This window comes from Oratosquilla oratoria, unplaced genomic scaffold (assembly GCF_046742065.1).
Source record: "Oratosquilla oratoria isolate Oo_2021 unplaced genomic scaffold, ASM4674206v1 SCAFFOLD115, whole genome shotgun sequence".
NCBI classification, from domain to species: Eukaryota; Metazoa; Arthropoda; class Malacostraca; order Stomatopoda; family Squillidae; genus Oratosquilla; species Oratosquilla oratoria.
The window spans coordinates 114441-141965 of record NW_027467472.1 but is presented as its reverse complement, the minus strand read 5'-3'; the positions used below and the strand labels follow the sequence as shown (position 1 = coordinate 141965).

General features: G+C 38.0%; 1 protein-coding gene across 1 annotated transcript in view; it reads left to right on the top strand.

Annotated features, from left to right (window-relative positions):
• The first annotated feature begins 236 nt into the window (after positions 1-236).
• The window catches only part of Tudor-SN (Staphylococcal nuclease domain-containing protein 1), a 46263-nt gene continuing 18974 nt past the window's right edge, over positions 237-27525 (top strand). The window contains exons 1-5 of the mRNA XM_076180817.1: positions 237-360; positions 6371-6489; positions 7050-7192; positions 14444-14571; positions 18219-18413. Coding sequence (XP_076036932.1) covers positions 313-360; positions 6371-6489; positions 7050-7192; positions 14444-14571; positions 18219-18413 — 633 coding nt within the window. The 5' untranslated portion in view covers positions 237-312. The remainder of the gene's footprint in view (positions 361-6370; positions 6490-7049; positions 7193-14443; positions 14572-18218; positions 18414-27525) is intronic.

The window sequence follows — 27525 nt, the reverse complement described above, 5'->3', positions numbered from 1 at the left end:
CCACCAGTTTACTATAAGAAAATGTTTTATTTTGCAAGTTCCAATGAAAACTCATCGTTCCTAAATTCAAGTACTCACCTAAGAAAATTTATTGTAGTATTATGCATTACGTAATCTAAATATAACTGTATGAATATTAATACGTAATAAATGTATTTTAACAATTAGTTAATTTTGTAGTCATTATGAGGGATTTTAAGGATATAAAGAAGTGTTACAATTTGTTACATTTTTAGGGAGTAAGTTGAACGGGCTATCTGTCAGCCGGCGTGGTCACGTGACCAGCCCTTCCGTCAGCCACAAGTTGACGATATGACTTCTGCACAGCCTCCACAAGTTTTGCGTGGTATTGCCAAACAGGTAAACATTATTAGTGGATTTCGTAAGTTACAGATGGATTAATATGTATTTGTAAGTATATATGAGGTATTACATGATTTGTGAACTCAGAAAATCTTGAGAATATCAAAGAAGAGGGCAGTGACCATCGAACCACATGGAGCCACCAATTGTTATTTTGTTTAGGATGAAAGGTCTATGGATATTTATGTTTATGGATATGGAATGCCTAATTTCTGACGTTGAACAGGTCATACTATTTAAGTCGTCTTGATGGGACAGTCATAATAATTGTGTTGTAATTGTGGCATGTTAATAATGGAACCAGCTGTAATGATTTTTCAAATGAACATATGTGAGGAGCTCGTTTTTACAGAAAAACTAAGTTAGCAATGTATTTAATACAGCGGTCGGTCCGTTTTTCATAAGTCAATGTGCTGGAATTTTGTGATGCCGATGTCCTTTAGAAATTGTAATGCATTATTTAGATAAAGGGAACTAACTTTCACAGACTGTTTTTTGCACTTTAATACAATCCAGAATGGTGACTTCATTCTAGAACTGCAAAAGGAAAATTATAATGACTGTATTTGGTGCATAACCTCTTAATTAGAACAAATATTTGCTTCAGTTACAGTCTAAGGTCCCGGTGGATATACTAGAACAAGAATTTATGGACATCAGGAAATTAATTTGTTATATATTGGATTTTTTTTTTGTAAAGATGTAATATCAATATGCAAGGTAAAGCCTAAGCAAGCAACTACACAGTATCACTATTCTATAATTCATTGAAATTGTGTAGGCTACAAGCCCACAAGACTACTATATTTTTTTTTCTAGTTTTCTTTTTATATATTGTACTATTTACTTATGATTTTTTTTAACTTTGTAAATTTGTAAAATGTTAGTGTGGGAAAATATTACCTCTACTATTACACATTACCAAACAATACACGAGTTCAAATCTAAATGAGAATTGTAAGTCAAGGATATAAATTTTGAGCTGTACATGAACTTGAGGCTAGGTATGGACTATGGTAAAAAAAAATTAGAGAATAGTAGACTGGACCCAAAGAACACTCCCCCTTTTCTGTATACTAAATTGTGCAAATGCCTCCATAGTTACCTTTCATCAACTACCACTTCTGATCTGACCATGTGTTACCAAGATGTGAAATAGAGGTATACTATCAATGCCCATGCACTTGGCTTAACTGCTGATGTTTTGGACACTGGCAGAAATCTGCCTAGAAGCCATATACATACATTGCTGAGGTCCTACATATGTGTATATATATATATATATATATATATAATATTTTCATTTCTCTCCAAGATTAGTTTTGACATTTCTTAATGCAAAATCACCAAAGGTAATTTCCAAAGTACTGTGACATTCCTACCTTGTCCTGCTGCCATCATTGTTTATCACTGCTGCCCTTCACTTCCCTCTACATAACAATTCATGAAGATTTTTCACCCACACGTGTGGTCGTTAGGATGCTTTGGATGTGTAATGAAATGTACTAATGTGCCCTATGGACATCTATATGTATAAACAGTGATGGAGACAAAAGAGTCTCTTATTTACTTACATGGTAATCCACCACTGATACTATCCCTGATGTCTCTTGATAATTGTTCAGGTGTCAAATTTGATGACACCTGGTAGTGTCTCCAGCCATTGCCACCTTGTTTGTTTTTCTAAGACAATTCCCCAGCTTCCTTGTGAAGCTAAATTACTTTGTTTAGGGAGGATGATGAAAGTCCTTGGCTGCTCATAGATGAAGCTTGAAAGGGTAAATTTTTAAAGAGCACATCTACATGATATACAAGAAGAAGAATTTTGTAAATTATAATATCAATGTAATATGTTATTTTTGGCAGAAATTGATAATGGAAACTATTGCTAAAAGCTATAAATAAAACATGGCCACTTTACTTGAGATGCCATATTTGTTTTGGTAGAGGCAGAAGTCGGAGATGTTAAAGTATGCTAAATTTGTCTATTCTAACCCAACCTAACCTATCCACCTACCTAACCTAACCTGCATTTAGTAATACAGTACCAGTAATTCTAGAGGTCATGAGGCTGTCGTTGTCATCTCCGACCTCTGAATCTATAAAAAAAAAAAAATTGTCTAAAGGAGTCTACACAACTTCATCAATTTCTCCATAGCTTTTTTCAAGAAAAATATTACATTGATGTATTATACAAAAATATGTAATTTTCTAATGCTATACTGTGTAGGTGTGCACTTCTCAAAAAAATACCCTTGAAGGTATTAAGGTCTTGATCTGCTCTGATGCTAATGCTGGCTATGTGCTTGTGCTAAATTTCCTTCTGGTTTTGTTTTCACAAGCAAATAGGTGAGTGCAAAGAATGCACGAGGTTTTTAAGATTTCCCAGATGTTTATTGCCTTATATCTATCCAGTTTCTGGAATGGAGGCCCAGATTTAACTGGCAATTCCAGGAGCTGAGCTCATTCATCCATGTGATTTGTCAAGTGAAGGCTCTTTGTTCATACTCTATTTATTGGATATCCCCCATTTTATGTGGAGACAGAGTTGGTTGCAGTAGTTCATTATGCTCTTAAGTAGGGCTTTCCAGAGTATTAGCATTACCACCTTTTGGGATAAGTCTGTTACCCATCCTGGTTGAATTTCCTGGCCATCCTCTGCATATGTCACCTTTTTTGTACCACATCTCTGAATTGTAAATTGGATTTTGAAGCCCAGGTGTAGGTCTTGTCAAATTCATCTTGGAGTTGACTGACTTGTTTTACAGTATCTCTTGCTAGGCTTATGTTTGTATCATCAGCATAAGAGGAAAGGACAACACCATTTAGTCCATTGTCTGTCGTTTATATAGCAAGAAGAGGAGTGATGTTTAACCATCCACAGCAATTGCCTTTAGCCTTTGCAGTAGGTTTCCCATTAGCCAGTCATAGTATGCAAGGTTAGGTAGGCATACTCTTCCTATTATATATACATGCTACTTGGGTTAAGTAGACTGTTTCTGCCAAAATATATAATTTTCTTAAGTTTACAAAGATCTCGAATAAACGTGATGAGACCAATTGGTCTTTAGTTTTTGGGTAAGCTCATGGATTCTCTCTTGTAGATTGGATTTATGGTGTATTTGGATGAAGTTGGTACATTTCCTGTGGCTAACAAACAACACCAGAGTAACAAAGGCCCAGCCAATGACTGCACTTGAAGAGGATGGTGGCTGGAACTCCATCTGGCCTTGCAGAGCTGAATTTACTTTGTTCTTGTTTGGCTGTGTTTCCTCTTAATGTATAATGTTAATGTCACTCAGTTGATATTTTCACGCCTGGTTGATAAAGAATGCTGTTAGGTCATGCATTTCACATGTTTACACAAGTTATGACATCAATTTTTTTGGCCCTACTGGTATTAAACACTTTAAAGTAAATCACAAACACCATAATGGTGTTCATTTTTGCACCAACCTGGAGGGGGGGGGGTTAAAAAATTGTTTGGTCGAAATAGATACAAGATTTGCATGAATTGTACTATTTAAAACTTTGGAAGGGGTGTGGTGGACCTCAACAAAATAAATTGCCATATTTTCTCCTTTTGTTTATCTAATTGTAGTATATGGGAAAGGAATGCTGGTGGGGTCCTCGTACTCTCCAAGTTAACTCGCTTGGTTTCAAATTCATGTACATGCTCGCAATTATGTCTCCCTCTCCTGCATTTTCTGATCCAGTTATTTATTATTATTTAATATATACACACACACATACATATACAGGTAAACGTCGACTTACGATGGCCGCGACTTACGATTGTTCGACTTTACGATGACGACGACGACGACATGATATATTTAACCCCTTCCATACGGTGCCGCACACGTAGGCGTCATGAGGAGCAAGTGGATTAGCGACGCTGCCATATCGGCGTCTTGATTATATTTATTGTAGTCGCCCCTGTGTTTTTACATTCTCTCAAATGTGCCCTGAATCCCATTCTCTGTGGTTTTCAAAATTCGCGGGTGAAAGAGAGAACGATCGATATAAGCGGTGACTATATTTTATGATGCGAGTATTATTACGTCACGTCGTACGGCTGGCATTGGCTGCTGCCCGCGAGATTTAAGTTCCGTACTGAAAATACATATTATAGTGTTTGAATATGGTAAAAAGGATAAAAATGATTAAATAAACTACTGTACATGTTTAATAGGCTATATTCAGTATCTCTGGTGGTTAATATACAGGTAGGCTAGGTACAGTGACCACGGAACAGAGTGATACACAAATTGGGGATCGACTTACGATGAAATCGTCTTACGATGGCTCTATCGAAACCAAATGCCATCGTAAGTCGACGTTTACCTGTATATGCATAAGTATATTTTTTTCTTTATGCATTTATTATTTTTTTTTTTTTCGTTTTTTACTATTATGTTTATTTTTTATATATATATATATATATATTTTTTTTTTCCTCCTTTTTCTTTTTCTTTTTTCTTTTTCTTTTTTTTCTCCGCCCTTCTTGCTGCATGGTTTAATGTATGACCATAATATTTTGCCTATGTGTATATACATATATACTGGTAGAGATTTCATGTTAGCTGAAGGTTGTGCAAGTATCAAAAGCAAGCTCGAGGATTTTTTAGTTGTTTATCGGTGGAAAAATCTTGGGTATTTTTCTTTGGTCAATGGCTGTCTAGAGTAAATAAGGTTATTGGTTAATTTGAGGGGGGTGCGGGGCTTCACTTTATTATTTCTAAGCTGTTCTAGTTTACTAAAGTATGTTAGGGTGTTCTCAGCTATTTTGTATTTGCTATACTGGGTTATCATCATGTCTTTCTAGAACATATTTTATCAGCCAAGTTGTAGATATCCATGTGTTTGTAAACACAAGGACTTATAAATTCCATGAAAATGAAAGGGACGATTTTAGTATGGTGCAACATGTATTGGTCAAGCCAGGTGTTTTGAAACCAACCCTTGAATATTTATATATAATTAAAAATAAACTTCACTCAATTTGAAACTCTTGTCAGTTTTTGGCCGAGCCAGAATTGATCAAGGTACTATGTTTCCCGACATTTTGAAGAATGGGCGTATAAGATATTGTCTTTGCGTTCTTCTTCGCATTCTACTTCGTGTTCTTCGCGTTCTTCTTCGTGCTGGGGAACTTTTGTCAGTTTTTGGCCGAGCCAACAGAATTGATCGAGGTACTATGTTTCCCGACATTTTGAAGAATGGGGCGTATAAGGTATTGTCTTCGCATTCTTCTTTGCGCTCTTCTTCATGTTCTTCCTCATGTTCTTCGCATTCTTCTTCTCATTCTACTTCGTGTTCTTCGCGTTCTTCTTCGTGCTGGGGATCCCGTGTTGGGGTTTCGCCCCGAGGCCGAAGGGGAAAACGAGGGATTTGAGCGCGGAAAGCTGCGGCCGTAGGCCACTGTTTGCACAGCCAAGCCCCCGGCCGAGCCAACAGAATTGATCGAGGTACTATGTTTCCCGACATTTTGAAGAATGGGCGTATAAGATATTGTCCCGGGGCCTTAAAGATGAACATATGGAATTATTTCCAAAATTGTACAAAAACATAAAAAGGTTAAAACCTAGAATAGCTATGATAAATGATTTCCAACGTATAGTTTGAAAGTTTGGTGAGCTATTAAAGGACAATCCTGATTACAAATATTCTGGCTCAAGGGAAGAGTATCTTAGTTTACCAGCTAAACTGCGAGCGAAGCGAGCTCCTAGCGCTGCAGGCCAAAGCGGTGACGTTAGTCACCACCGAAGGTCGCTTGTTATGTCTGAAATATAAAGCTATTGTAGTAACTTTGTGTCACACTGCAAATAAATGTACATTTTTCTCTGCATGAATGGGAATTACTTTTGATTTGTTTTCATATCTGCAGATTGTTCACCTCCCACAATGAAATATATAAAATGCAAGTTGGCAGTGACCCACAGACTTTGTGAATATAAATTTGTCTTGAAGTATAATTTTGGTTATTTTATTCTCTTCTCCACAGGTGCTGTCTGGTGATGCCATCATTGTGCGAGGGCAACCTAAAGGTGGACCACCACCAGAAAGGCAGATAAACTTTTCCAATGTTGTGGCCCCACGCCTTGCTAGAAGGGCAACTGCCAAGTAAGTCAATATCACTAACCTATATTTTCATTGTGGATCCTTAAAGCCAACCATGTGTATTGCTAAAGCCTCATTGACATGTGGTTAGTTTAGTAGCTGCTAGTGCAAGCTGCAAGTTAACTTACCAGGGAAGTAAGTGTTGATACTAGATAGTTTGGAGGCAAGTTGACATTGAGCAAGTAGAGGGGTAGTTTACGAGTCTATAGCACTAGCAGCTACTAAAGTAGTCCCATTTCAATGAGGCTTGTAGATTAAAGCATTGCCACCAGCTAGGCCCATAAGCCAGGCAGTTTCACTCAAATGTGTTGAACATTGTCCTGGGTTTGTTGAAAACTGGTAATCAAGCCATAGACAGCAGGGTAACTTGTAGGTCACGCCAGAGATTCTGGAGAGGTGATTACTAAATCTCAGAAGTCTGATAAATGACAATCGCCAATGTAAGTTTTTTAATATGGGCAATGTGAAAGCCTTTTCATACTAATATGCTACATACCAAGAACTTTATCCCAACTGTATATATGAATGGTCTTACCTAAAGATTTTTGTTTTTTGTTTTTCAGTGCACCTGAATCCCAAGATGAGCCATATGCATGGGAGAGTAGGGAATTTTTGAGGAAAAAGGTTATCGGCAAAGAAGTGCTTTTTGTTATTGAAACTAAAACCCCAACAGGAAGGGAATATGGAGCAGTTTATATTGGAAGTGGTCAGTAATGCTTTTGTAACACCCACCATAGTTCTCGGACACATATCAATCGAATTTTAATTTTGCCTGTCTGTCTCGATTCCAAAACTCTGCCCCATACAGTGTTGTAGGTACAATCACCCTATCATATAGGCTTCTCTGCATCCATTCCCAGATGCCTATGTCTAGTGACACTTTTCATTCCTCCCCAAGACATTTACTTGCTTCCCTCACTCTACAGTTGACCCCAATTTCCAGTCGCATGTGACCCCAAGTACTTAGAATACTTTAATCCAGTCTTTCTTCTAAAACTTTCTTCCAAATTGCTGCCACCCTTTCCCCTTGTATATTTCATCATCTTACTTTTATCTATACTTTCAACTTCCCATTGCATACCTTCTCAAACTATCACTGCCTTAGACCCTCCTCAGATCCCCACTATCTCTATCTCCTATAGTGCCTTCCTGCCTACCTTGTCATAAATCATTTCCAAATCCTTAAAGGCCATAAATAGCTTGTAGATCTGCCTTACACACACACACACCACAAATATTATACCAATGTACAAAGGAGGGGACAAAGAAAATCCATCCAACTACAGACCAGTCTCCCTTACAAATACAGTAGCAAAAGTAAGCGAAAAAGTTGTCAGAAGTAAATGGAAGATCATGTGCCACAAACTTGATGTACTTTTACTCCAGGCTAATAGAAATAATTCAAGAAAGGGACAGATGAGAAGATTGTGCCTTCTTAGATTTACAAATAGCACTTGACAAGGTACCACACAAAAAACTACTAAGAAAATTTTAAACAATAGATGGAATACAAGGAAAGTTATTGGAATGGATGAAAGATTTCTTGAACGGGAGAAAAATAAGGGTGGTACTCGGAGACAAGAACTCAAATTTGGAAGAAATGATAAGTGGAGTCCCACAAGGCTCTGTGTTGGCTCTGATAATGTTTGCCATATATATAAATGAAATGGATGAAGGTGTGGAATATTACATGAACTTTACAGGTGATGCTAAACTACTAAAGAAGAGTATAGAGGAAGATTGCAAATCGCTACAAGAAGACCTGGACAAAGTCTGGAAATGGAGTCAGAAGTGTGAAGTGAATTTCAACATCAAGAAATGTATAACGGAATTTGGAAAAGCAAAACAGAATATTGTGACAATATAAAATTGATACAAAGGAAGTTAAAAAAGTAAACTCGGAAAGGGACCTAGAAATAACTATCACCAATGACATGGCACCAGACAAACATATCAACAAATTAGTTGGAGAAACTTTCAGTTTATTAAGATCAATGAAAGTGGCCTTTGATTACATGGATGAAGAAATGTAAAGAAAATATTAGTTACATTGATAAGGCCAAGATTGGAGTACACTGTGACACTATGGACACTGAGTACTAAAAAGAACATAAACTAGAAAGAATTCAAAGAGCAATGACAGATGGCACCAACATTCCAAATTGACATACAAAGATTGTCCAAATTTGAACTACCAACCCTGGAACAAAGAAAAGAAAGAGGAGACCTACTAACCATCTACAGAATTATGAAAGGGATGGAAGTTCTTGATAGAGATGACATACTAAAGTGGGATAGGAGAAAAACAAGAGGACACAAAAAGAAACTTAAAAAGGATAGTAACAGAAGAGATCTGAAAAGGGATAGTTTCCCACACAGAGTGATAGATATCTGGAACAAACTGAATTAGGAAACTGCAAAAACTATACTAGAATTTAAGATCAAACTGTATGCTGAAAGATACAAAAGCGGATCATTACAAGCAAGGCTCTCTTCCCATAAAATACCACTAGGTACAACTAGATAAATACATACACAAACCACACCACACACACACAAATGTAAGGATCAACCTAAACTCTTGTATAGATATATAAATGAAAAACTAAAGGATAAATGTGAAATGGTGAAATTGCGTGAAGGAGATAAAGATTATATAATGACACAGAGATGGCAGAAGTTATGATCAGACATTTTAGGTCTGTTTTTACACTCGAGAGCTCACAATCTTGGGAAGATGGACAACAAGAAAGATCACCCATGATGAAATGAATAAAGGTAACACACAAAGAAATGAGATATCAGATAAAAAACCTAGATGTCAGGAAATCTCATGGACCAGATGGAATCGCAAATTGGATAATGAAAGAGTGTATAGACGAACTGACAGATAAACTATACAAGATAATTTATTTTTCACTCAAAGAGGGAAAGGTGCCACAAGATTGGAAAGATGCAAACATATTACCAATATATAAAGGCTGGTATCCATTACAAGCGCAGTAGCAAAAATGTGAAAAATAAACCCCAAACAATTTGGGTTTAGAAGTGGCAGACGTGCACCACAAACCTAATCTGCTTTTACTCGAGATTAATTGAAATAATACAAGAAAGAGATGGCTGGGTAGATTGTGCCTTCTTGGATTTGCAGAAGGCATTCGACAAAGTACCACATAAAAAATTAATAAGAAAAATTGAAACAATAGGAGGAATACAAGGTAAACTGCTGGAATGGATGAAGGATTTCTTAACTGGGAGAAAAATTAGTGGTACTTAGAGACAAAAATTCGAGCTGGGAAGATGTGAAAAGTGGCGTCCTGCAAGGCTCTGTATTGGCTCCATTAATGTTTGCCATATATATAAATGATATGGATGAGGGAGTAAATTGTTACATGAACTTCTTTGCTGACGATACCAAATTACTCAAGAGAGTAAGAACAGAAGAAGATTTAAGATCGCTGCAAGATGACCTAGACAAAATATGGGAATGGAATCGGAGGTGTGAGATGAACTTCAACATTAAGAAATGTAGCATAATGTAATTTGGAAAAAGTAAAAACAAAGTATTGGGACAGTATAAAATTGGAAACAAAGAAGTCAAAAAAGTCGATTCAGAAAGGGACCTAGGAGTAATTATCTCAAGCGACTTGACACCTGATAAACATGTCGATAAATAATTTAGAGAGACTTATAACTTTTGAGGTCAATGAAAGTGGCCTTTGACTACATAGATGAAGAGATGTTAAAAAAAAAAGTCGTTACACTGATAAGACCTAAATTAGAATATGCTGCAACACTATGGGCACCTAGCACAAAGAAGAACAAGAAAATTAGAATCCTAAGAGCAGCGACAAAAATTGCACCTACACTGTCAAATCTGACATACAAACAAAGATTGGAGAAATTCTGTTAACTAGAACAGAGAAGAGAAAGAGGTGATTTGTTGACCATTTTCAGAATTATGAAAGGGATGGAAATTCTCGATAGAGACTACTAATTAAAGTGGGACAGAAGAGAAGAGGACATGAAAAGAAACTAAAGACAGTTACAGAAGAGCCCTGAAAAAAATAGCTTCCCACACAGTGTGGAACAAACTGAACGGAGAAACAGTGAATGCTAAAACTATACATGATTTTAAGAATAAACTTGATGTAGAGAGATACGAAAATGGGTCACTACGAGCATAGCTCTTGTCCCGTAAAATACAAGGTAAATACACACACACACACACACAAATATAGAGGTGTATAGAATGGGACAATATTATAAGGAAAGAAATAGACCCCTAAAGATAAAACTAAGGTTGCAAATGGTAGTAGAAGACGTTAGAAAAAACAAGTAAGTTGGCAAGGAGTGAACATTATAATATATGGATAAAAAGAGAAATGAGTGTTGAGGAAATAGAGAAGACGCTAAAAGGTGAAGCTAAAAAAAAAATGCCAAAGAAAAACAAAACGGAATGGGAAAAAAATAAAAGTGGCATATACTAATATTGACAGGTTAATCTCAGGATTGAATGAACTAAATGATTACCTGTCAGATGAAAAACCAGACATAATGGGAATTGTAGAGATGAAATTAAGAAGTCCAGTACCACCTAATAGTGTTGGACACGTGTTGTACAATTATTGGATTAAAAACAGAAATGAGAAACAGGGAGGAGGAATCATGTTCTTGGCCAAGAAAAACTTAAATGTGATGAAGGTTACTGATGGTAAAAACAGTGGAAATTATCATGATAAAATTCAAAGCCAGAGACATGAAAATGAGAGAGTTTGCGGTGATTTATGTGCCCCCAAAAACATGCTCTTGGAAAGAGAGGGAGCATTCAAAAATGGTAGATGATACAAGGCTTTCATTAAACGAGGTACTAAAGGATGGAGGTAACCTGGTGCTTTTGGGCAATTTTAACTGCAGATCTGTTGGGAGATGAGAGTGAAGGGCAGAGAGGATCTATGGGGAAATGTATTACTGGACATGACCATGGAACATACAATGACGCAATGGGTTGATGAAAATACCAGATGCAGAAGTAGTGAAGAACCATCGAGACTGGATTTAATATTTACAACAGACCCTGAAATTGTGGATAAAATTGAATACAAGACACCATTTGGAAAGTGACCATATACTAATAGAGGCTGAACCAAGGTAAGAAATATATACAGAAGGTCCTCTACTTACATTCATTCGTTTTACGTTTTTTCGATTTTACGTTTGAACTGACTGTAAAAAAATTGTTGTAAAAAAAGTTTTTTGAGTTTAGCGCGCTCTCCGTAGTACGAGACATTCAAATGATACGCATGATGCTGCATCCATTGTTTACATGGCACAAACGACAGACTGAACGTGCCTTGCCCTATCCTCCTCCCCCTCCCCTCCTCCTCCTCCACCATTTCACTTTGTTGCTTGAATTTAATTTATTTGAAATTAATGTCATTATTTTATAACGTTGTGTTCATAATTAATGATTTAGGGGTGTTTTATAAGATATGGTAATAGAATTTATGAATATATAGTACAATATGAACGGTCATACATTACTGGAACGTACAGTAACAACTTCCGTTCATTTTCACGTTACGTTCAGCCGTCCGGAATGTAACTAAAACGTAAGTTGAGGAGCATCTGTATATGGAAAGAAATTAAAAGTACAGAAAAGGAAGATTGATGTACAACAAAACTGACTTTGGAAAACTTAAGAAATTCTTTCAAAATGCAAATTGGGAAAAATTCTACATTGAAGAGACAAAAGTGGAAGAGAAATGGGTGATCTTGATGGAAATATATAATGGAGTAAATAGGTATGTACCAAGACAGAAACAAGAGGTGTACATTAAATGCTGGTTCAACAGAAGATGCAGTGAGGTGAAAGAAGAGATAAAGCTTGGAAAAGATGAAGAAAAGATAAAAAACCGGGAAAATGGCAAATACATGTAAACTATAGAAATGAATATGTAAAAGCGTGTAGAGAGGAAAAGAGAAACTACAAAAAATGTCATAGAAGAATGTAAAGATCAACCCAAACTGTTCAATAGATATGTGAATAGTAAACTTAATAAATATGAAAGTGTTAAACTACACCAAGGAAATACAGAATGCACAGAAGATCTAGAAATGGCTGAAGTCATGAACAATCACTTCAAGTCTGCTTTCACTAGAAAGTACAGCATTGTGACAAAGGAAGTGAAGTACGATCTCCCCCATGAGGGAAATAACACAAAAGGAAATAATGGATCAGTTAATGAACTTTGATGTTAGGAAATTGCACAGCCCAGATGGAATTGCAAACTGAATGCAAAATATACAACATAAGTTGCTCACTCAAAGAAGGAAAACTGCTACCAATATATAAAGGAGGAAATGAGGAAGAACTAACTAATTACAGACAGGTCTCCCATACAAGCACTGTAGCCAAAATTTGTGAGAAAATTATCAAGAATAGATGGGTAAAACACCTGGAAGAAAACAAGATAAAATTGAGACAATTTGGATTCAGACAAGGGAGATCATGTGCTACAAATTTAACATTTCTACTCAATACTAATAGATATGATACAAGAAAGGGATGGATGGGCTGATTGTGCTTTCCTAGACTTACAAAAAGCCTTAGACAAAGTACACACAAAAAATTATTTAAAATATTGGAATACGTAGGGATATAAGGCAACCTACTAAACTGGATGGAGGATTTCCTGCATGGTAGAAAAATGAGAGGAGATGATTAGTGGAGTTCTGCAGGTATCTGTATTGCCTCCAATGTTCGCTGTTTATGAGAATGACATGGATGAAGATGTGGAATATTTCATGAACTTCTTTACAGACAGTGCTAATTCAGGAAAGTGAAAACTGAAACTGACTGTGAGTCACTACAGAGAGACCTAAACAAGGTTTGGAAATGGAGTCAGAAGTGGGAAGTGGACTTAAGCATTAAGAAATGTAGCATAATGGAGTTTAGAAAAGGGGGAAAAAAAAAAGAATATCAGGACAATATACCATTACCTAAGGAAGTAAAGAAAGTGGGCTCTGAAAAAGACCTGGTAGTCATTATCTCAAATGACTTGTCCTCTGATAAACAAATAAGCAAAATTGTATGCTGTGACATTATGGTCACCCAGTACCAAAAAGAATGTAAAGAAAATTGAAAGAATCCAGAGAGCAGCCACAAAAATGGCCCCAGCACTTTCAAACTTGTCATATGAAGAAAGACTGGCTAAATTGAAGTTACTGACTTTGGAACAAAAGAGAGAGGGACGACATACTGACCATATACAGAATCATAAAAGGCATGAAAATACTTGATAGAGAGGCCTTACTAAATTGTTACAAGAGAAACACAAGAGGAAATGGGGGAAAAAAAACTCAAAAAGATAGAAGAGATCTGAAAAAAAGAATTTTCCACATGGAATGGTGGACACTTGAACAGACTGAATGAAACAATAGTGTGCAAAAACCATACACAAATTTAAGAGCAAACTAAACACTGTGAGATACAATGGCGGGACACCATGAGCATAGCTCCCCTTCCTGTAAGATACAACTAGGTAAATACACACACAAACTCCACAGTAAATGACAACTGTCCTTGGGCCCTCCCACTGGTATGTCTGCAGAGAACCTTTGGTGTATACATTGTATTTGTGTGAAGCAGTTTGTTGTTGACTAGTAGTAGTAATAGTTTGACTCCTGTATTTAAATATATAGGAATAACTGATTTTTTTTTAGATCTTGGGACCAGTCAGATGAAGAATGTTAGTTCCTAGGGGCTGCTCCTGCATTGGAGATAGGGGGTTGACAGATTCTGCTTTCCATTTTGCAGGACCGTAACTCTAAGCAGTTGCTCTCGGTCTTGTGTGTGGTGTGTTTAATATATTTCTATATACCAAAGGCTTTTTCCCCCTTGCAAAGGAGGTAGCCAAGCCAAAAGTCAATTTACTTATTCTGAATTTTATTTCAGATATCACAACAGGAGAAAACTTGACAGAAACAATGGTTAGTGAAGGTTTGGTTAGTGTACGGCGTGAAAGCATTAGGGGAGAGTCGCGCCTTACTGAGCTTGAGGAACAGGCCAAGACTCAAAAGAAGGTGAGTTTTTCCAACTTAAATGCAATTATTTAGAAAGGTATTTTTGAAATAAGATTAGAAGTACAATGGCATTGTGAGTAAAAGTAAACATTTGGAAGAAAACTTAGATGTTGAGCTTTTCACAATGAAAAATGTACTTCAGAGGAATGTTGTAGCTGGGCAGCAGTTGACTGGTTCAATATCACTGCCTGATGTTTGTCACAGCAGCCAAAATAATTGCCACTTGGTATTGAGAACTTTAAACATATCCATGCAAGAGAAGGGTTGTAGAGACTTTGCCTAAGTTGAAGAAGGTGGAAAAAGAAAACAGATCTATTTCAGTTTATTCTTGAGGAATGTTTCTCTGTGGTGAAGCTGACAAGACTCTGAACTAAACACCATGTCTTCTAATTCCACCTTCAAAGATAATTAGGATATGAAAACTAGGTAGTACTTTGTTGGTCATCCTGTCATCATGATTATGTGCCTTGGTTTATGATTATTCACTGCACTGTCATTGTTACATAGGTCAGGTTGTGCTTAGGTTAGCCATAGCAAGTGAAATGATAAGTCATAGAAGGTCACAAGAAAAAATTGAAAACATTTGAATGAAAAAATATGTGATTAAGGATGGATATGCAAAGACACAGGAACTTAGAAGCCAATGAGGGAAATTAATGGACAGAAAAAAAATTCTGGGGGGGTTCTCATTGTGAAGATAGGTATTGAAAAAGGTGGGAGGAGAATATATAACAGGAAACACTGCAAGAAAACTAAAAAAGAGCCTATGCTAATGTGGATGCTTTACTGTTGGCATGGTTAGAGATTACTTGATAGTAAATGAACCTGATATTTTGTGCATAGTAGACAAAGTTCCCAAAGAATGTTGATCTACAGCTAGGGAATGATATACACCATCTGTGGAAGATAAAATGGTGGACAAATAGTTGAGGAGGTGTGCATGTTAAGCACCTAGCTAGTGCCAACTGTGGTGCTCCTTTCAACATCATCAAAACCTCTGCATTAGGACTTGCTTTTTCAGCAGCAGAGTACTGTACCCCAATATGGATGCAAGGTGCTCATGCTTGTAGAATTGACATACTGTTTTATGATGCAGTGAGACTTGTATCAGGCTGCTTCCACTGTACCCCCTGATTCACTAACCATTCCTGTCTGGGGCTCAACCACCACAGGCTCATCATGACATCAGTAGACAGTTGTACCAAAAAGCTAGTCTGCCAAACCACTTCATGCATGAAAGTCTCACTGAGAAAGAAGCCCCAGACAGGCATAAGCCAAGGAAACATTTGTGCTCGTTCATGGAGAACCTGGTAGCAGAAGACTATCTAGTGGTACTGAGGCTGAAGTCATATATATAGATGTTTGGTCATTGCATTCTCTAGGCAACAACCTTTACTGAAAACCCAGGGTACAGCTGAATAGACTTTAAACAGGTGTTGGGAGTTTTGCACGAAGCATGAAAAAGGTGTGGAAACTATGATTTGGACCTTTGTCCTTGCAGTCAAATAGACTGTGAACATGTCCTGAACAAGTTTAATGTGGCAGGACCTACCTGTCTATTAACAAACTGACACAGCCCAGAACTGGTGACCTACCTCACCAATTGCCAGATTAGGATAATCCATAGATTGGGCCCAATTGAGCTCTCATCTGGGAGAGTAATAGCTCTATATTGAGTCCAACATGATCCAAGACTGTTGTGAATCAGTTTCCTTAAACATGTGCATCTATGGTTATTTTAATGTATTTATCTGCTCCATAAAGGATTCTCAACACAAATGTAGAGTTTGGTCCCCATGTATAGCAGGTGAGGAACCAGTGACAAGTACTGGCATGTGGTAGTCCTGCAAGATGTACAGTGAAGTTGACGATTTTCAAAACCTGTCAACTCCATCACCTTCAGGAGGTGCAACCCTGAGTGGTGGGACTGGACTGGGACCAGGATCTCTTCTCAACTTCAACTTACATTTATATATATATATATATTTCTCACTTGCTCACTCACATGGGGGCCTGACAATTGGCAACTGCTCCCCTTCTACCACATTCAGCCAGTGACAAGTGTTACCTCTTGGAGGTTTTGAAATATGTGAAGTAAGTACATTTATTAAAAGGAAAAGGAAATCTGAAGACAAAAATGATCACATAAGAACAACCCTTAACTAACACTTAGTTTACCCGAAATGTGGGTAAACAAGGTGGAGGAAATAGATAAACAAGGTCACGCACGAGAACAAATTGGAAAAGGCCTATTTGACACTAATTCATAAAGATGAACCTAAGAAGAAGAAAAAACAGGATGTATTTCCTATAAAAACCCACATGTGTTTTAACCCCTAGGCTGTGACTACATACCTTGTTGGAAAAGTCTCCACAAAAGGGAGACAGATGGCCGGCTACAGACTCGAACAAGATGAGGAAGAGAATGACACGAGGGAGGTTTGAAGCCTTCCTGAAATACTCGCAGTTGACCTGACATGTCAATGGAGCTGAAGGGTGCAACAAAAGGAAGTTTTTCCCAGTCCCACTTTGGATAGTGGCATACAGCCTAACCACTTACATAATAACCTTAAATTATGCACACAATACAAATACAGATCCTATAAAAACTTAATACTACCCAGAAAAGAAAAGAAAGGCAAAACAAGATAACTTGAAACTGGAGTGCACAATGCGCATGTCCAGCCTGCCAGTGATGGAAACTGTTACCATATGTCTAAACTTAGAGTACAGAAATTGAGGTACGTCACAGCGTACTGACATATGGTATCAGTGTTACAAGTTGAATTAGATTAATTTAGTCACAATATATCAAAGAAGTAAAGTGATAAGAAAAGAAACATGACTAAAAATACAAACTGGTAATTTATAAACATGTGCTGCCCTCACAGCTTCCCTTTGACCTGAGGGCAGGACACCAATACTCCTGCTGTGATCTGACAGATGTTGACTTTCTGGGTGTGACACTGGTATGCACAGATGACAGATAGGCAGGCGGAGTGGGGGTGCTTAAGCTACATGCTGGTAGACAGCTAATGACCAACATGAGAAAGAAAAAATAAAGTGTGGACATTGGCTACGTGACACAAGTTATACCACACTAATACAACAGTTCAAAGTTGCTATCCAGTGGTACTGAGCTCAATTGACAGCCACTGTGGGGCTGTGGGCTTCCACTAAGTGAAACTTCAGGCTTGTAAGTGAAGCAACTGGCCCCATTGTGGTAGTATTGTGTTTAGCTACATTTTTTTCTGAACCGGGCTGTGGGCGGCAGACAGGGATGATCATTCATCCACAAGAAGATGAAAGGCAAGTGAGAGTGGATAAGTAGGGGTGGGTGCCTTAGGTGGCTACCTCTTTTAAGGGAGCGTCACCAGCGATCATTCAAAAAAGTTCTGGAACATAGCGAATTTTAGGTAAACATTTCAAAATAATCTCTATGATGGTGGCAACATTCATACAAAGTTGTACAACTATATTTTGTTTCAATTTTTTTTATACAGCATAAAATAGATAAAATATTGGCAACCTATGGCAACCTCATTGCATAAACATTCTGTATATTGAAATAGCGTCAACATTTCTATAGCTATTTCGTTTTTTGCTACAGAACCTGAGATTATTATGTTTGATTTTCTATTTCACAGGGTAAATGGGCAGGTGAGGATGCACAGCATCAGAGAGAGATAAAGTGGAATGTCGACAACCTTCGCACATTTGTTGACAAGGCCAAGGGTGACCGCAAGAATGCAGTCATTGAGCATGTCAGAGACGGCTCTACAGTTCGTGCCTTCCTTTTGCCAGATAATCATCACATCACTTTGATGATTTCTGGAATTCGGGTGAGTCTTAACAAGTTTAAGGTGTGAAATAGTCTTTAGCAATCTATTTACAAACATATACCAAGGGCTTTTTCCCCCTTACAAAGGATTACAAAGGTAGAACATGCTGACAGGAGACCTTTTGGTCCATAACTAGGTCAGATACAGAAAAAAAAAATGTAATGATAAATACATACATATACCAAAGCTTTTTTCCCCCTTACAAGGGGGTAGCCAAAAAGAAAAAGGAATAAAATCATTCCCACCCATTCCATCCCTGAATACACTCCTGAATTCACTCCTGAATACATTCCATTCCTGAATACAGTACTGTAATATAATAAATAAGTAAATAAATAAAAGAAAAATAAATAAGAAAATATAATATAATGATTTTATGCCTTTTCCTTTTTGGCTACCTCCCTTGTAAGGGGGAAAAGCCTTGGTATATGTATGTATGTATGTAAATGCATAGGTATAGTTAAATGATAAACAGGTAAATAGTAAATTTACAGATAACTAATAATAAATGAAAATCAAGCAAATAATACCCCCCGTGTAAGGGGGAAATCCTTTGGTATATGTATGTGTAAAATAAAAGGTAGTTATTACAGCATCTTGCTTAGGTATATAAACGAATCTTAAAGCTTTGAACTGAACTACATTACACAGTTGGCAAAGTTGTTTCTACCAACTTCTAAATTAAATCTATTTCTTGACAGTTTGAGACCATTGTTTTTGTCTGATTCTGATTGTGTGAAAATTTTGCCACTTTTGATGTCAACTCTCTCAAGAATCTTAAACACCTGCATCAAGTCGCTTCCAAGTCAATGAATTTTTAGGGAAAACAGATTCATATGTTTTAGTCAATTTTCGTATGATTTATTTTTGATATTTGGAATCCATTTTGTGGCTTGCTGTTGTCCTTTTTCCAATCTGTCAATGTCTTTAATGAGATTCAGTGACCATACGGAAAAAGCATATTCCAAATGTGGACAAGCTAACTATTTATATAGCTTGTTAATGAAAGATGAACTTTTTAAGTCAAAAAATCGTGCAATCAGTCCTAGAATCTTGTTTACTTTCTCAGAGGCTGAAGTACACTACTTAGATGATTTGAGATCATTACTGATAATTATGCCGAGATCCTTTTCACTATCCAGTTTTGTTAACAAATTTCCAAATAACTTGTAATCATACATACATATACCAAAGGCTTTTTTCCCCCATACTCAGGAGGTAGCCAAAAGATGAGGCATAGAAACCACTCCTACCCTTTCCATCCCCTACATACTCCACTCCCCCCTACCCTCTTCCCTCGTATTTTGGCACTTCTTGGATGATGGGTCATCCCTGCATCTTGTCCACTGCCCTGGGACAGAAACTGTCGCAAGACACAGCACATCCACAGTAAGGCCGCTTCATTAATTCGGTGACCCCCCTCTCCACTCCCTCATGCAGAAAAGGAGAAGATGGAGAGAAATCCCTTTGGGCTGTGTCAATTTATCTCTCATACATACTCCCTCACCCCCCCATCCCCCACCCACTCTCCCTCATGCATCACAATATCATCCATACACAACCATTCTCCCTTCACCCCTATCTCCTGTCCTTCCTCAACAGACATTTCCCTCTTTCCCAATGACCCTTTAACTTGTAATTGTACTTACTGTTATTTTTACCTATGTGCACAACCTTGCATTTACTAATTTCATTAGCCACTTTTCAGACCATTGCTGTAATTTATCTAAATGTTCTTGAACATCAAATTGATTTAAGTGATCATTTGCCATTCCACACAGTTGTATGATCAGCAAATTTGGAGAAAATAGATTTTAGTCTGGTCTATATAATTTATATATACTATAAATAGAAGTGGCCCAAGAATGAAACCCTGAGGAACACTTGTAACATTTCTCCATCTAGAAGTTTTGCCATTTTAAACAACAGTTTTTGATCATTCAACCAATTTCTAGTCCTACTTAATAGGCCACCACTAACCATGTGAAGCTAATTTAGTAAGCAGCCTTTTGTAGGGGATGGTATCAAAAACTTTTGCAAAGTCGAGATATATTAAATCCATATTGTTTCTTTTGTCATAATTCGAGATGGCTGTGTTGTAGAATTTGAGTAAGTCACACAAGAACATTTCCATCATTTATCAGCTACTTTCTAAATGATGTTCGATAGCATCTCTGATGATAGTTCCCATCATTTTTCCTACAATTGAAGTCAAGCTTATAGGCCTGTAGTTATTTGGTTTCTTTTTGTCATCTTTTTTTAATATGGGAGTAACGTTAGCTAGCTTCCAATCTCTTGGGACATCTCTGGATATGATGGATATCTTGAAAATTTCTAATGGAACAATCTCATTTTTCATTTTCTTTATGATTCTTGGATGCCAACATCAGGCCTAGGTGTTTTATTAATTTTGAGTTTCTCTATACACCTTTTAATTTTTTCTTTAATATTTACTGTAGTAAATTCACCCTAGATTTTTCACAGGTTTCAGATTGGAATTCACTTTGAGGCATTTCGTTTACAAATACTGAGCTAAAATCTTTGTTTAAGGGGTCCGTCGCGATGAATTAAAAAAAAAAAAATGAAATATTCGAGAGAAAAAATTCCCTGTCATCTAGTGGCCTTTAGCAAGCCAGTCCTGAAATATTTCAGCGAAATACCAAAAAATAAATGAGTTATGGCTATTTTTCTGACCCCCCCCACTTCCCAGTACACCTTCGCTGCATATATGTTCGACTAAGTTATTTCATCGCAATAAAAATGGCACAAATGTGATGTATTTTGTTATTCACTAATATAGACTAGCTGGAAACTTGTTCTACACGGGGATAGCACTTCGCAGTTTGCACTCGTGAGTAAACTGAGAGAATTATTGTGAGTAGGCAGAGAAAGCAAATTGTCGCTCCTTGGAGAACTTTTATTTACTTTTAATTGAAGCTATAATCATTTCAAGAATGCCTAAACATTCGAAGAGGAAATGTGCGTTTCATGAAAGCTAAGAGACCGAATCAAATTATTGAGAAAGAGTGTACTTCTGCCTCGGTTATTACTGCAGATGACTCATAGCAGTGCTGCTGTGCACGCCCGGGCTTGGTTACGCTGATCGCGCATTATTGCACTCCTCTACCCCTCCATATCCTCCTTTCTCAAATGACGTCACCGCAAACATCGAGCATGCGTGACGTGCCATCACGTGCCTCTTCAAATGAAATGCTCCGAGTGCTTTTCGTCACGAGCGACTGTCATTGATCATAACTTTGGAAGGACACATAATCTTCTCTCTCACTTGGTTGGAGTCAATCCCATCATTACAAAAGCACTTGAGGAACAAGACAAAGACACAGAACGGAAAGGGACACCAAAGACCAGAAAGAGGAAGAGAAAACTATCGTTCAGCTCCGATTTCCAGCCGGGAGCTTTCTAGTAAGCGAACCTGGAGACAGTGAGGGAGGTGGTGCCTCCTGAAACCCTCGCCTTCTGAGCTGCTAATACCTCGTAAAAGGGGGGACCAGGTACCAGCTACACTTTATAATAACATGTGAATGACATAGAATGCATGAAGATTGTCGCAGAGAAAAAAAAATCTAAATGAAATATACAAAAAAATGCAGGGAAATGTATTTTGAACTTCAAAGCTCAATATCTCAAAACTACCCTTTTCTCTACATTTTTTCTATCTCCTCCGTAACTACTTGGCCGATTTTAATGGGGTTTGGATCATTTGAAAATGAATAAATTTGCAAATTTTTTGTCGTGGGGTTTTTTCATTTTTTGTGATAGAAGTCGATATATTGTATTTTAACCACTTCAGTACGGAACTTAAATCTCACGGGCAGCAGCCAATGCCAGCCGTACGACGTGTCGTAATAATACTCGCATCATAAAATATAGTCACCGCTTATATCGATCGTTCTCTCTTTCACCCGCGAATTTTGAAAACCACAGAGAATGGGATTCAGGGCACATTTGAGAGAATGTAAAAACACAGGGGCGACTACAATAAATATAATCAAGACGCCGATATGGCAGCGTCGCGAATCCACTTGCTCCTCATGACGCCTACATGTGCGGCACCGTATGGAAGGGGTTAAATAAAAAATATGACACTTTAAAAAAAAAATTCTTTCTCCTAAACTAAGAGGAAATTCCAGAAACTGTACAACAATTTTTTAGGTATTGCTATAGAGCATTTGTGGTATTTTTTTCAGCATGCTCAGTCAATGGATAAATGAGAAAGTTTGTAATTGGTCAAAAAACAGTTTTTTATTAATAACTTCATTGTTTTTCAACCAAATGATATGAAAATTGGTGAACATCTCAGTATATGTATATATAAAATATTAAAAATTCGCGAAATTCCAATCATAATTGACGAAGTTCGTTTTCGAGCGCGACGGCCCCCTTAAAATATCATACATTCCTTCATTTGAATATTCAAGTTGACCATCACCAGATAATAGTGGGCCACTGTGATTCCTAATAACCTTTTTATCTCTAATGTAACTATGGAATGTTTTGGGATTCTCTTTGGAGGTAGCCAAAATCAAAGGCATAAATCCACTCCCACCCATTTTATACCCATATATTCCACTCCTATTCACCATCCCTCCCTCTCTTATTAGCTCCTAGATGATGGGTCGTCTCTGCATCTCGCCCAATGCTCTGGGTCAGAAGCAATGCAGCAAGGCCATGTCATTTAATCAGTGACCTCCTTTCCATCCTCTTCTGCAGAAAAAGAGAAGACGGGGAGAAATCCCTTCAAGCTACTTCAAAATATCACGTATATCCCAATCCCCCACCCACTCCCATCCATCAGAGCTTCATCCATACACAACTATTCTCCACTCATCCCTATCTTCTTCTTGTTTAACAGACATCCCTCTTTTACCCCATCCATTCATCTCATCCTTTGTCACCCCCCTCATATTCACTCCCTTCACTCCTTCCACACCTCTTTTACTATTTTTCATTACTGTTCTTTCCATGTGTCCAAACCATCCCAATACTCTTTCATCAACCGTCTTCCAACTCCCTATTCACCCCTGATCTCGCCTACTTCCTGTCCAGCCTAGTAACTCCTACCATGCTTCTCAGGGATTTCATCTCAAACATGTTTAAACTCTTCCTCTCTTATGTTCCATGTTTCTGCCCCCCATACAATGTTGTCGGCACTGTTGACTTGCTTACTTCCTTAACCCATTCAACTCCAATGACAAGATGTCTTGTCATTTGGTCAAATAAAACAAAAAATCATAAAACACCAAAATGTTTGATCAAACACCAGAAAAATATGACGTCAGTACTCGCTTCGCTGCGAGCGAAGCGAGGATTGACCTCATATTTTTCTGGTGTTTGATCAAACATTTTGGTGTTTTATGATTTTTTGTTTTATTTGACTAAATGACAAGACATCTTGTCATCGGAGTTGAATGAGTTAATGGGGTGGTGGAGCCTTGGTAGATAGAAAGGAAATCTGTTTACCAAGAGCATTTTCCCCCCTTATTACGGAAGTAACCAAGTCAACAGTCATGTATCCACTCCCATCCACCACCTTTTCCTCCATCTCATCTTAGCTCCTAGCTTCAAAATCTTTGTAGTTACCGTGATGTGTGTTCTACTGTCACTGGTTGGGAGCATATACCAGGGAGCATGTTGCTACTAAATGGGGCAGAATCATGGAACATAAGAGAGGAAGAGAGAAGGAGTTTGAATGTGTTTGAGATGAGTTGTCAGAGAAGTATGAAGGGGGTTACTAGGCTGGATAGAGTGAGAAATGAGGAGGAGAACGGGGGTGGTAAGGGAGTTGGGAGGTAGGGTGGATGAAAGAGTATAAGGATTACAAAGGCGGAGCATGCCGACAGGAGACCTTTTGATCCATATCTAGGTCTGATACGAAAAAAAAAAATAATTAATAATAAAATAATAAATAAAAACTATAATAATGTAAATAACAAATAAAATACATAAATAAATGCATAGGTATAGTTAAATAATAAACAAACAGGTAAATAGTAAATAATAATAAATTGACATATAACTAATAATAAATGAAAATCAGACAGACAAATGATAACAAAACAAAAACAAATAATATAGGATAGATTATAATCATTACAGCATCTTACTTAGGTATTTATCTAAATGATTCTTAAAGCTTGGAACTGAACTACATTGCACTACCTGTGCAGAAAGTTTATTCCATTCATTAACTACACGGTTGGCAAAGTTGTTTCTACCTACTTCCAAATTGAATCTATTTCCGTATAGTTTGAGACCATTGTTTCTTGTCGGATTCTCATTCAATGTGAAAATTTTGTCACTTTTGATGTTGTCAATCCCCTTTAAAATCTTAAAGACCTGTATCAAGTCACCTCTGAGTCTACGCTTTTTTAGGGAAAACAGATTCATGTGTTTTAGTCGATTTTCGTATGATTTATTTTTGATATTTGGAATCAGTTTTGTGGCTCGCCGTTGTACTTTTTCCAGTCTGTCAATGTCTTTAATGAGATTCGGTGACCATACGGAAACAGCATATTCCAAATGTGGACGAACTAACGATTTATATAGCTTGTTAATGAGTGATGGACTTTTGAAATCAAAAGATCGCGCAATAAGTCCCAGAATCTTATTTGCTTTCTCAGAGGCTGAAATACACTGCTTGGATGATTTGAGGTCGTTACTGATAATTACGCCGAGATCTTTTTCACTATCCACTTTTGTTAACGAATTTCCAAATAACTTGTAATCGTACTTACTGTTATTTTTACCTATGTGCATTACCTTGCATTTACCTTTGTTAAATTTCAAGGAGGATAGGGAGGGAAAGATAGCTGCAGTGGGAAATACGAAGAAAATGAGAGTGATGAGTGAGGAGAATGGAGGAGAAATAAGGAAGGATGAGGTGAAGGCAGTTGTAAAGATGATGAAAGCAGGTAAGGCACCTGGTCTGGATGGATGTCATGCAGAATGTCTGAAAAAGGGAGGTTCAGTGATGGTGGACTGGTTGGTGAGATTATTTAATGTTTGCTGGAGAGAGGGTAGAGTACCGGAGGACTGGAGTAGTGCCTGTATAGTTCCTCTTTACAAGGGAAAAGGGGACAAGTGTGAATGTAGTAATTTCAGAGGGATTAGCCTGTTGAGTGTAGTAGGGAAGGCTTATGGGAGAATCTTAATTGAGAGGATTAGGAGAGGAACAGAAGGAGTAATTGGTGAGGAACAGTGTGGATTTAGGACGGGTAGAGGTTGTGTAGATCAGATCTTTGTGGTAAGACAGATATGTGAGAAAGCTATAGGAAAGGGGAAGGATGTTTTTTGGGCTTTTATGGATCTGGAAAAGGCTTATGATAGGGTAGACAGAAAGGCACTGTGGGAGGTTATGCAGATTTATGGGATAGGAGGAAAGCTTTTGGGAGCTGTCAAGAGTTTTTATGTGAGTAGTAGAGCATGTGTTAGGATTGGAAATGGAGAGAGTGAGTGGTTTGAAGTAAAGGTGGGACTTCGTCAAGGATGTGTTATGTCGCCCTGGCTGTTCAACTTATACATGGATGGGGTGGTGCGAGAGGTGAATGCTAGGGTAGTGAGGCAGGGATTGGAGATGGTTAAAGAAAATGGAGAAAAGTGGGAGGTGAGCCAGCTGTTGTTTGCAGACGACACTGCGCTTGTGGCAGAGTCAGAGGAGGGATTGAGGAAGCTGGTGGCAGAGTTTGGGAGAGTATGTGATAGAAGAAAGCTAAAGATAAATGTGGGTAAAAGTAAGGTGATGAGATGTACAAGGGGTGAAAGTGGCAGTAGACTGGAAGTGAACATTAAGGGAGAGCGACTGGAGGAAGTGGATAGTTTTAGATACTTGGGTGCAAGTGTAGCAGGAAAAGGTGGAGTGAAGGTGGAGGTAGAATGTAGATTGAGAGAAGCGAGTAAATGCCTTGGTGGTTTAAAGAGTGTAATGAGAAATAGACATTTGGGAATGGATGCGAAGAGGAGACTGTATGAAGGAGTGATTGTGCCAACAGCATTGTATGGGGCAGAAACGTGGAACATAAGAGAAGAAGAGAGAAGGAGTTTGAATGTGTTTGAGATGAGGTGTCTGAGAAGTATGGTGGGGGTTACTAGGCTAGATAGAGTGAGAAATGAGGAGGTGAGGAGGAGAACAGGGGTGAAAAAGGATTTGGGAGATAGGGTTGATGAAAGAATATTAGGATGGTTTGGACACATGGAAAGAATGAGTGAAGAAAGACTAGTAAAAGAGGTATGGAAGGCAGATGTGGAGGGAGTGAACATGAGGGGACGTCCTAGGATGAGGTGGATGGATGGGGTGAAGGGGGCTTTGGGGAAGAGGGGAATGTCTGTTGAGGAAGGAAGGGAGAGGACGGAAGACAGAGGTGAGTGGAGAATGGTTGTATATGGATGATGTTGTGACTGCATGAGGAGGAATGGGCGGGGGGGTGGGGGGTGGGGTAGTATGTGTGAGTAAATTTTGACGCAGCCCGAAGGGATTTCTCCCCGTCCTCTCCTTATATGCAAAGGGGGACGGAGAGGGGGGGTCGCCGATTAAATGAAGCGGCCTTGCTGTGGATGTACTGTGTCTTGCGACACTGCTTCTGACCCAGGGCGGTGGGCAGGGTGCAGGGATGACCCGTCATCCAGGAGGTGCTCAGATGAGAGGAAGGGTGGGAGGGGTGTGGAGTGTATTTAGGGATGAAATGGGTGGGAGTGTTTTTATGCCTTTCCCTTTTTGGCTACCTCCCTTGGAAGGGGGAAAAAGCCTTGGTATATGTATGTATGTATGTAAATTTCATTAGCCACTTTTCAGACCATTGCTGTAATTTATCTAAATCTTCTTGAATATCTAATTGGTTTGAGTGATCATTTGCCATTCCACACAGTTTTGTATCATCAGCAAATTTGGAAACAGTAGATTTTAGTCCATGGTCTATATCATTTATATATACTATGAATAGAAGTGGCCCAAGAACAGAACCCTGAGGAACTCCACTTGCAACACTTTTCCATCCAGAAGTTTTTCCATTTAAAACAACTCTGTTTTCGACTATTCAACCAATTACTAGTCCAACCTAATAGGCTACCATTTATTCCATGCAAAGCTAATTTATTA